The following is a 12,210-nucleotide window of genomic DNA, read 5'->3' as shown; positions in this document are numbered from 1 at the left end:
TGTGAGAGCTGTGGAGGAAGATCTGTTGTTCTCAACATGAAAGACAGACAGCAGATCCCAGAACTGTTGAATCAAGTGGAAAAGATGAGACCAGACAAAAATAAACAATTCTGTTATACAACATTAACATTTGTATTTGGAAAAATGGATCAAATTTCACAAGAGCAGACAAAAATATTTTCTCTACAGGAAGAGCTTAATAAGATGAGGTCAAACGTCACAGTCACTGGTAAGTAAGCTGTACCTGATATTTACTGTCCTCTCACTGTGATACTCTGATATGTATTTCATTATCAACAAATAGCTCTTAACACTAATTTAATCCCATACATGTTTCTTTTATAGGTGATGATGAGATCATGAACACAGAGCCTCTCAGGATTGTCTTGATAGGAAAGACTGGCTGTGGAAAGAGTTCTTCAGGAAACACCATTCTAGGAGAGAAAAAGTTTAAAGCTGCATCAGCCCAACAGTCAGTAACTACAGACTGTCAGAAAGTACACGGTGAGGTGGACGGTCGTCCTGTTGTTGTTGTCGATACTCCTGGTCTGTTTGACACAACTCTGTCAAATGAAGAGGTCAGTGAGGAGTTGATAAAATGTGTCAGTCTTCTGGCTCCAGGACCACATGTCTTCCTGTTGGTGATACAGATCGGCAGATTCACAAAAGAGGAGAAAGAAACAGTAGAACTGATCAAGAAATTCTTTGGGAAGAATTCGGAGAAGTTCACCATTGTTCTTTTCACCGGAGGAGACAATCTGCAAAATGATGATCAGACCATTGATGAGTACATTAAAATAAGTGATAATTCCTTCAAGAAGCTGCTCTCTGACTGTGGAGGAAGATACCATGTGTTCAATAACCGTGAGAAACAAAACCGCACACAAGTCAGTGAGCTGATAACAAAGATTGACACCATGGTGAAGTACAGTGGAGGAAGCTGCTTCACCAATGAGATGCTTCAAGAAGCTGAAGCTGCGATACAGAAAGAAATGCAGAGGATCCTGAAAGAGAAAGAAGAAGAAATGCAGACAGAAAGAGAACAACTTGAACGGAAACATGAGGAAGAAAAGAAGAACCTGCAAAGAAGAATGGAAGAACAGAGAGCTGAAATTGAAAAAGAGAGAAAACTGAAAGAGAAGCAGCTTCAAGAAATGGAGGAAAACATCAAAAAGGAGAGAGAGCAGAGGAAGAGAGAGCAAGAACTTAGAGAAGAAGAAGAAGAGAAAAGAAAAATGCAGGAAAAACGTCAACAACAGGAGTGGGAAAAAGAAAGAGAAGCTATGGAAAAAAAAATCATGTCAGAATCAGAGGAAAAGGAAACCATTGACAGAAAACTGGAGGAGAGTCAAAAAGAGATGGAAGAAAAACGAGAGCTTTGGGAGAAGGAAAGAAAAGAGTGGTGGGAAAAACGGCATCGAGAAGATGAACAGAGACGCGAGGAAGAGAGAGAGAAACTGAAGAAGCTTCAAGAAGAGTACGAACAGGAAAGAGAAAAATCTGAAAAGAAAAGAAAAAAAGAAGCTCAACTAAAAAGAGAACAAGAAGAGAAGGAGCGAAAAGAATTAGAGGAAAACTACAAGAAGGAAATGGAGGATATGAAAAAGATTTATGAAGAGGACGCCAGAAAACAAGCTGAAGAGTTCAATCAGTTCAAAGAAAAATACACCAAAGACCTTGAAGCCCTGATGTTAAAACATGATAAGGAGCTGGAAGCTCTGGAGCAACAGTATGAGACAGAAATGCAACAGAAACAGGAAGAACACACCAAAGAGTACAAGAATTTAGAGGCACTTTCAAGTCACAAAGAAGAAACACTGAAAAATGAGAACAAGGCAATCGAAGACCAAAAAAAGAAAAAAGAAGAGGAAATCAAAGCCCTGAAAGAAAAACATCAAAAGGAAAGGGATGGATATCTTGACTGGGACGTCATAAAAGTCAAGAAAAAGTGTACCATCAGCTAATGTTCTTCTGTTGCTGTAACAATAAATGTTATTCACTGATACTAGTAACTGATCAGCATGTAACCCAGCAGTATCTACAGGCCTCGGTCATACACAAGTGCATCATGTAGCCATGTTCACATTCTTGGCTTTTTTTTATTTTGCATGTTCTCCAGTTTGTTTGACTGTATGTTAGAGGTTTCTTAGCTTTTTAGAATAACAACAAATAACATGATTCCAGAATTATCAGCAGGTAAACTGAGATAAAAAACAAAACTTTAAAAACAGTATAAAATGAGGTTTTGGAAACGACCAAAATTATGTCTTCTTTACAATCATTCAGAGGCCTTTATATTATTTACAGGCTACTAAATGTGTTTTTTTTTCTATATTTTGACCTTTATATTCATTTTGTATTTTCAAAGGTAGACTCTTTCATGACTAAGTTGTATTTTTTTAGTGCAGTTTGAGTTGATTTTAATTCAGAGTTGCTGTTATGATATAATGATAGAAGCTGCAAACATTTCCATTAACAGTCACAATATCATGTCAAATTCTCATTTTCCAGTTGTTAATGGTGAATTCTATCATTTTGAATTTTTGTGATTTGTTTTTTTATGTATTTGAGGTAAATTCTTTCCTTTGTAACAAATTCATTTATTGCTGAAACTATGTTAAGATAAATGCGCTAATCATTATAATAAAATCTTATGGTCAACAGTTAGTGATGTGCGATACCACTGATTTCCTTTAAGATCCGATACCAACTAAAATTCTGGGTGGTATTGATGATACTGATCCAATACTGATACGTTGCACAAAAACTTATTGTTTTATTGTATTTCAAATTATAGTTTCATAATCATTACAGGACATCAGACTACTTGTTCTTATTGCTTAATAATGCAGAATTATCATATAGAAATAAAAACCCTTAAGTTGTGCGCTATTAAATTAAATTAAATTTTATTTTTATAGCGCCCAATCACATGATTTTGTATAACCTTTGCATGCTTAGATTAAGTATGTGTATGTGTCAGTATGACCTAGTAACAAAAAACTGCTTAGCTAGCTGTAACAATGTTTTACTATGTTATCTACTAACTGGTTTGCCCGATGAAACTCTGGGCCAGCGCCAGGAGCTTCCTGGGAAAAGACAGCTCTTTCTGTGTTGCAGACCTTATTTACAAAAATTCATGACACATTGCCACAACACCTCACTGTCTTGCCACATGTATCGCAAACCATGTCTTGGCTCTTTGTAGAGGTAAAATACCTCCACACATGACTTTGTTTATACTCAGCCGTTGTTATGAGTGCACACGTCAAGGGGCTGCGACACCTTTATGCAGCCATATTTCGCATATGACTAAGAAAGGCGGAAGAGGAAGTAGTTCCTTCCAAGTTTTCCTGTTAATGAAAAACTACAAATTTACCCCAAATTACTAAAATATCGATATTTTAATATGACAATTGATTCTAGAACATAAAAAACTGGTATCGGAGGAATCGATATTCCAATATCGATCTGCACACCACTATCAACAATATCAAATGTTTCCCTGAAATTTAAAACACATTTTACTTAAAATCTGAAAAAAGGGAAATAAATATTGGAATTGATGCATCATTTTTCTACTACAGGAATTTAATTTTTCCATGTTTTTCACAAGTTTTTGCTTTTATAGAAATATACAGGGCGGGCCATTTATATGGATACACCGTAATAAAATGGGAATGGTTGGTGATATTAAAGTCCTGTTTGTGGCACATTAGTGTATCTGAGGGGGCAAACTCCTCAAGATGGGTGGTGACCATGGTGGCTAGGGATGGGTATTGTTTAGGTTTTATCCGATACCGGTGCCAAACCGGTACTTTTGAAACGGTGTTCAAACCGGTGCTTAAAGAATGGAGAACACAAAATTGGTCCAAAAACCTGTCATGTTCAGCTGTTTTTTTGTAAAAAGATAACAATGTTAGCCTTTTCTGCAGCTATGGGGCACATATGGTATCACTCTTGGCTGGAAGCAGTGCTTAAACAATGGAAAAAACACAAACTTTGTCCAAAAACCTCTCATGTTTAACTGTTTTCCATCTTTTCTTTGGGCATTTTAGCCTTTTTGGCCAGGGTGAAGGGAGTATCTGCCATCAAACAAGAAGACAGCCGCATGTAGCTATGTTGATGTTTGCTAGTTCACCTTACATGCATTAATTTAATAACGTGGTTAGCCTACTCAACGTAAATTACACACGAACAACATTAAGCTACTCACGCAGAGAAGAACGGCTGTTGCTGCCATCATCATCCGTCATCATTTCTGCTACACTGGCAGGGCTAGGGGCCAGGACTCTACTCTTTGGGGGATGTTGTTTAACTCCGGGTCCGATAACAGGCACCACACCCGCAGTAGATGTGCACGGTGTGAGGTCTCGCAGCAAGCTATCAAATACGGCGCATTTCTCGGCTTTTAAAAAAAACACTATGCGTCGCCAGGTGTTTCATCGGATTTGAGGTGTTACCTCCTTTGACAGTATCACCTTAAAGCACTTGTTGCAGGCTGCTGAGTTTGCATCTTTTGCTGTGAAGTACAACCAGACTTTTGACCGCTTCGCCTTGGGCATTTTAGCTCTGCTCTAAAAGAACGTATGTACCTGGACCCGCCTACTATCCTCGGAAACGTAAAGTGATTGGCTAGAATCTAAAGTGTGTCACAGCTCAGGAAAAAAAAGCACCAAAATAAAGCACCGAAATGTGCGCTGCTTTTCGGTCTGGTTACTACCGTTTATGGCACCGGATACCGGTACCCATCCCTAATGGTGGCCATTTAGAAGTCGGCCATCTTGGATACAACTTTTGTTTTTTCAATAGGAAGAGGGCCATGTGACACATCAAACTTATTGGTAATGTCACAAGAAAACCAATGGTGTGCTTGGTTTCAACGTAACACGTTTCTGACCACCTTTAAAATGTGTTCAATGTGCTGCCCACTGTGTTGGATTGTCAATTAGGGGTGGGTTTTTATAATCGATTTATCGATTAAAATCGATTCTGGCTTGGACAACGTGAAATCGATTCATTAACATCCTGAATCGATTTTTTAATATAAATTCATTATGCCTGAAATGCCAGAATCTCTGGTGAAATCTCACAAAATTTCAACAACCAGCAAACAGCTAAGACAGTAAATGAGAGCAGGTACACGGATTCTGCACAAAGACAAAAACACACAGCGCTGACCCGTGGATCAGAATCGCCTTTCTCACCTGACGGCACGGACACGGTCGGGGCTCTCTCTCGCTCTCTCTCTGTACTTCAAGAACAGTTTCCCGTCTAAAAATCTGTTTTCTGCATTATTATTATTACTGCAGAATATTTTTATAAAATCCCAGGCCAGGAAAACCACCTTCATGTCTTTCTGTGTTTTATCTTCAGCTACTTTGACACAAAGACATCTGCTGTGACGCTCACACCTTTGATAAAGTCTTGCGAGTGTCAGCTTCCTTTTTATAGATACAAAAACATGTAAATATACTGATCTGAATTATAATATTTCTGACTGTCAAAATTTCCCAGATTCAAATCGAATTGAATTGAATCGTGGATCGAATCGATTCGGGACCTTGTGAATCGGAATCGAATCGATTCTAGAAATCATTGACGATACCCAGCCCTATTGTCAATGCAACCCTCTTCTCCCACTCTTCACACACTGATAGCAACACCGCAGGAGAAATGCCAGCACAGGCATCCAGTATCCGTAGTTTCAGGTGCTGCACATCTCGTATCTTCACACCATAGACCTGCCTTCAACCGTAATGTGGTGGTGCACCATCTTGCTGGAAAAACTCAGGGAACGTACCAGCTTCAGTGCACAAAGAGGGAAACACATCATCATGTAGCAATTTCAAATATCCAGTGGCCTTGAGGCTTCCATTGATGAAGAATGGACCCAATATCGTTGTACCCCATATACCACACCAAACCATCACTTTTGTTGTTCCAACAGTCTTGGAGGGACCCATCCAATGTGGGTGTAGCCTGGTCTCAAATATCTATTTTAGACCCTACAGGTTAAAGGGATATAAATATTGTCATGTAAAGACTTTATTGTAAATATTTCATATATGTGTTTAAAAGACAAAAAAAGAGTTTAAATGCATTAAAAACGTGTCTAAAATCACAATAAATAGAAGTCAATCATAACTTAAGTGTTCATGGAGTTATAAGTTACAAGAAAACCAAAGGTTTGTTATCTAATGTGAAACAAGGAAAACTTTGTATTTGCTGCAAGTTCTTTTACAAGTTCATTTTAGGTTGTCAATCTTGTATTTTCTTGTATCCCATTGGTTGATGTAAACCTATTGTCCAATCAGACATAAGGAAGGCGGGATCTAAGCGAGGAGGAAGGAAAAAACAAATAGTTCTGTCTATAACTTCTGTTCCCTGAAGGAGAGGAACGAGGTACAACACATAAGTATGGGATATCACACCCTCGCGTGTCCTGGCTGAAGAAACCTTTAATCACGCCTTTAAGGCAGATGACGTGTGATGACACGCGCACGGCCCCGCCTGCACATATAGCCACTGTCATCACAGTCATCCCTCAGTTCGATAGCCGCTCTTCACCGAGCCAAACTGCTCAGTGGGGCCACCTTGTGTTGTACCTCGTTCCTCTCCTTCAGGGAACAGATGTTATAGACATAACTATTCGTTCCCTTTCAGTCGATTCACTCGGTACAACACATAAGTATGGGACATATATACACGCCCCACAGAGCAGCCACCGAACCGGAATCGGACCACCACATCCTTAGTGAGTGGTAGACCCAGCAGAAAGGACAGCATGAGCCACCGAAGGGGCTGTAACGACCAACCAATAAAACCGCACAAAAGTGTGCATTGATGCCCAACTAGCTGCCCCACAAATATCAGCTACAGGCACCCCTTTAAAAAGAGCCTATGAGGTTGCCATCCCCCTGGTGGAATGAGCTCTTACCCCGTGGGGCAAAGCAAGACCACCGGTGCCGTATGCCAGTGAGATAGCTTCTATAATCCAATGGGACAGCCTCCGTTTGGACAGAGCTCTACCTCTATTTGGATCAGCGAAGCAGACAAACAGCTGGTCACATAAACGCACATTCTGAGTGTGCTCAATGTAGGTGCGTAGCACACACACTGGACAAAGAGAATGCATCCTCCTCTGCTCCTCAGATGCAAAAGGAGGGGAGCAAAAGCTCAGCAACTCAAACTCCATTGAGCTAGAAGATGCAGGCATGATCTTGGGAAAATAGGCAGCATTTGGACGCAATACGACCTTGTGGCCATCAGAAGAGAACTGTGTGCAGGAGGGATGCACAGAGAGCGCATGAAGGTCACCCACTCGCTTTGCCGAAGCCAAAGTGAGAAGTAATGCAGTCTTATATGAAAGAAATTTCATATCCACAGACTCAATGGGTTCAAACGGGGGGCTACAAAGGGCCTCCAGCACCAAAGACAAGTCCCAAGCAGGGACACTGGACTTAAGCACGGGCCTCAGCCGGCGAACTCCTTTCAGAAAACGTATGGCGAGGGGATGTGCACCTAGTGTCACCCCGTCAAAGCCAATATGACAGGCAGATATAGCTGCTAAATAAACCTTAATTGTCGAAAATGAAAGGCCCTTATCCAGCAGCTCCTGCAGGAATGTCAAAACATCCACAATAGAGCACTGAAATGGGAGAATGTGGCGGTCCTGGCACCATTGCTCGAAGGCTTGCCATTTGTAAGCGTACAAGCCTCTAGTAGATGAGGCCCTAGCACTCTGAATTGTCGCTATCACACTAGGTGGCAAACCCTTAGCAATCAAGTTTAACCTCTCAGCAGGTAAGCATGAAGGCGCCACAGATCTGGGCGCGGATGAAACGCTTCTCCTCCCGCCTGAGAGAGGAGATCCCTGTGGAGAGGAAGCTGCCAAGGACTCGCTGCTAGCAGGCTGATTATCTCTGCATACCACGACCTTGTGGGCCACCAAGGGGCCACTAGAATCAGAGAGAGGGGGAATGCCGACGCACTCTCTCTAGAACTGGAGATATCATTTCCACTGGGGAAAATGCATACAGGAGCACGTCTGGCCATTGGTGCGCTAGCGCGTCCAAGCCCAAGGGTGCATCGTGGTCGATTATGGAGAAGACCAGGGGGCAGTGAGTATTTACCCTGGAAGCAAAAAGATCTATTTGCGCCTTGCCAAATAGGTCCCAAATCTGAGCCACTATTAAAGGGTGTAACCTCCATTCTCTCACCAGAGGACCCCCCTGGAGAGAAGGTTCAGGTGGCCCGGGACATGGGTGGCTCTTAGAGACAGAAAATGAACACTGCACCATAACAGCAGAGAGCGAGACAGGAGCAGCCCGGGCTCCCTCCAAGGACTGAGAGCTAGCATGCAAGACGCAGTTACCGGCAGCCTCCTCCGGAGGTGACGCGATGTACACAAATGGTGAGAGAGAGTCCAGCGTTGAAACGCTCTCATTTTTAACAGTCCAAGTGGCACTACGGCGATCATAGATGCCATCATGCCCAACAAGCTTAATATCGTCTGGAAACGCAGTCTGCGTCCCAACTGAAACTGAGCGAGGCAGCGATGAAACGTGGCCACTCTGTGCTCCGACAAACATGCGCGGCTGGAAAGCGAGCATATTTCCAAACCGAGAAAAGTAATCTGCTGACTCGGGATTAGTGAGCTCTTTTGAAAGTTCACAGAGAACCCCAGTGTCTGAATGTGTGACAAAACCAGCGACAGCTGTGTCTCCACCTGCTCTCTGGAGCAAGCTACGAGAGCCCAGTCGTCTAGGTAGGCTAAGATGCGGATTCCTCTCTCTCTGAGGGGCGCTAGCGCTGCCTCGGCACATTTCGTAAAGGTGCGAGGAGCGAGCGACAGCCCGAACGGCAGAACTAGGTATTCGTAGGCTACGCCCTCGAATGCAAACCTCAGAAACTGCTTGTGTTTCGGGTGTATAACCACATGAAAATAAGCATCTGTTAGATCGATTGTTGCAAACCAATCTCCCGGGCCGACCGCATTCAAGAGCTGTCTGAGTGTTAGCATCTTGAACCTGTACGTTCGTAGATACGTGTTCAAGACTCGCAGGTCGAGGATGGGACGAAGCCCTCCCCTTTTTTCGGAACAACAAAATAACGGCTGTACCAACCTTTGTCTGTCTCCGAAGCGGGGACCACTCGTATTGCTCTTTTCTGCAATAGCGCCTTTATTTCCTCTCTGAGTATCATGGCCGCCTCGGTGTTGACAGTCGTGTTTACGACTCTTTGGAAACGAGGCGGCTTGACCCGTAACTGCAACCGGTAACCCATGGTAACGGTTCGCAGCACCCACGGAGAGGGGGCGCAAGCGCGCCATCGAGGGAAGTGAGCAGCCAGCCGGCTGACCTGCAGCACCGTCGACGGGGCGTTGTCGCCCCCCAGTGTGTCTGCAGGGGACTGCATCACCTGCCTGACCTGGCTCATTCTGCCTGCAGGCTGAGCATTTGATTGTTTGAGAATAAACAACACTCTTTATTGATTGTAACATGGAAACATGTACATTTATACATTTTGTTGGAGGCACCTTTTCTGGGGCACAACAATGAAAAACAGCGGGAACACTCGATGTGGTCACCTGAACATTTAACACACCTGAACAGGGAGTTACCTGAGGCATTTTGTGTGCAGGGGTTTTGTGCTTGGGAGACAGTGTTAGGAAAGTGCAGCGCCTTCTGGGGCTGACAACCTGAACAGAACTTAAGCTGGACCCCCTCTCCACTCGAAACCATAGCTAAGAGGGCTGAGGCTTCTTCCTCCTGGGCGTCGGGTCCCGCTGGGGGCCCGAGGGTGGGCCTTTGCTCCAGGCCGACTGGCGTGGAGCTCGGGCCGGAGGATGTGCTCTCCCTGGCGGCACACCCACTTCAGCAGTGGGCGCCGGTCTCTTGCCAGTTGGCAGAGGAGCGGCGGGCCTGTGAGAGCTAGCTGCGGGCTTGGGCTGACGTCTGGGGATGATGTCGCGCAGAGCTTCCGTCTGCTTCTTCCTCAGATCGAATCTAGCCTGAATGGCTTCAAGTGAATGTCCGAATAACCCAGCCGCAGACACTGGTGCGTCCAGATATACAGCCCTGTCCCTATCCGGGACGTCAGAGAGGGTCAGCCACAGGTGCCTCTGCGCCACTACTGTCGAAGCCATCCCTCTGCCCAGGGAGAGCGCTGCACAGCGAGACGCACGGAGGATGTAATCTGTGGCGACTCTGACCTTGTTAAGAAGAGGTGCCAGCGGGATGTCATCAGGAACCAGCGATCCGAGCTCCGTCAGGCACATTGCCTGGTACGTCTGGAGCATGGTGACAGAGCTCATGGCGCGAGCAGTGCCGGCCTGAGCTCGATAAATCTTCTCCAGCTGCGAAGCAGAGAATCTGCAGTGCTTGGACGGCAGAGTTGCGGGGCCACCGACACCATGGTTATGGGACGGGGCCAGATAAGCAGCCAGAGACGGCTCCATAGGGGGTGGGTTAGCTAAGCCAGCCCCCTCGGCGCCGTCCAATTCCATGTACTGTCCATAGCCGGGCACATTGACGCGGGTAGACAGAGGTTTGTCCCATGATGCTGTTAGCTCGCAGAGAACGTCTGGGAACATGGGAAGGCAGTTTTTGACCGTTGCGGGCTCCGGTGGGAGGAAAAACCCCGCGAACCGCGACGGCTTCTGAGCTGGCGGAGGAGAGGGCCAGTCCACCTGCAGCTTCTCAGCAGCACGGTGAAACAGGGAGAAAAGAGAGATGTCATCGTGGTCAACAGGCGCAGCAGCGGCGGCACATTGGGCCGACAATGAGCTCTCCTGCTCATCCTCCGACAAACCATGGATGTCCAGGCCGATGTCCAGCACGTCATCGTCTTCCTGGGGAGCGCTGGCGGGCTTCAACCCAGGCTGAAGCCCGTCAGCGCTCCTGCATGGTTCCGGCTCGTCATCGGCTAACCCGTCAACATATTCCATGTGGTCAGCCCAGCTAATTGCGGGGACATCGACCGGAAAATCCTCGTCTTCGGACTCGGACGAAGCCGGGGCTCCAGACTCGGAAAGGGGAGGGTCATGCAGTGCGACAGCCGAGCGTCCCAGCACTTTTTCCACAAACGTCACCCGTCTTTCTAGGGTCGAGCGCTGGAGCTGGCGGCAAAACGCACAGGCTTCGGGCTCCGTCAAGGCTCTCCTAGCATGGACGATCCCCAGGCAGACAGGGCAGGCATCGTGCTGGTCGCAGTCGTGCAAAGAGAAACCGCATCCCTGAGGACAGGGGCGAACAGAAGATTTCTGCTTTGCTCGCTTCGGTTTGGAGTACATTCCAAAACGCAAAGCGAAATGCTGCACAGGAAAAACTTGAAATTAGCGCTCCGCGGGCAGCCTACACACCAACTGCGCGGTGGAGGCTAACACCAACAGGGGCAGTTAAGCTAAGTTCAAGTCGGCAGACAACGGAGCTAACTAGCAGTAGCTAGCTAGCCACACTCAGCAGAGGTGTTCTCAGCGAGGTGAAGAGCGTAAGAACTGAGGGATGACTGTGATGACAGCGGCTATATGTGCAGGCGGGGCCGTGCGCGTGTCATCACACGTCATCTGCCTTAAAGGCGTGATTAAAGGTTTCTTCAGCCAGGACACGCGAGGGTGTGATATCCCATACTTATGTGTTGTACCGAGTGAATCGACTGAAAGGGAACACTAACTAAGCTAGTGAGAGTCGGCAGCTGCACATTATCGGAGGTTGTGTACCAGAGCTAACGGGAGAATAGTCAAAACAATAGCCGTGGATGCAGAGTCTACGTTCCTGTTATGGACTGTTTTACCCTGTGATGAGTGAGTACTGAATGTGGAGTTGGTACTGAGCTTAAACAGAATGTATAAGTACTTAAAATGTATGATGTTAATTGCGAGTTAGCATTTTAGAGCCAGTAATAGCTATGTATGCCGAGTATGTAAGCTACAGATTACTCTATGGAACTAAATAGTAATCTCTAATGCACAGTGGACTGAGAGGAATTCTCTGGACCCCTCTGCTGTGGATAGGATTTCCGTGTGTTTGTCCCAGTGTACTCAGCAGCCCGGGTATGCCGCTAATTCCAACCACGTTGCTGAGTGGAGGCCGCATGGTCACAAACCGAGCCTGCCCCTCAGCTTGCCCTCGCACTTAGCCCAAAGGATTTGTGAGTAGATCTAAGCATGTGCGTTTTGTTTTCTGCTTGTTTAACAAGTGAAGCGGC

The 12,210-nt window shown here is 45.6% G+C and overlaps 1 protein-coding gene across 1 annotated transcript; it reads left to right on the top strand.

Moving 5' to 3' along the window:
- Window positions 1-359: 359 nt before the first annotated feature.
- LOC309719518 (uncharacterized protein) lies at window positions 360-2,128 on the top strand (the record flags this gene model as incomplete). The annotated part of the gene is made up of 2 exons (XM_082555679.1): window positions 360-1,835; window positions 2,120-2,128. 2 exons carry the CDS (start codon window positions 360-362, stop codon window positions 2,126-2,128), a joined length of 1,485 nt encoding a protein of 494 aa, XP_082411805.1.
- Window positions 2,129-12,210: the final 10,082 nt, after the last annotated feature.

The sequence above is a fragment of the Aulonocara stuartgranti genome (assembly GCF_965226115.1).
Source record: "Aulonocara stuartgranti genome assembly, chromosome: 12".
Lineage (NCBI taxonomy): Eukaryota > Metazoa > Chordata > Actinopteri > Cichliformes > Cichlidae > Aulonocara > Aulonocara stuartgranti.
The sequence above is the reverse complement of the archived record's forward strand: the minus strand, read 5'-3'. Positions and strand labels throughout refer to the sequence as shown.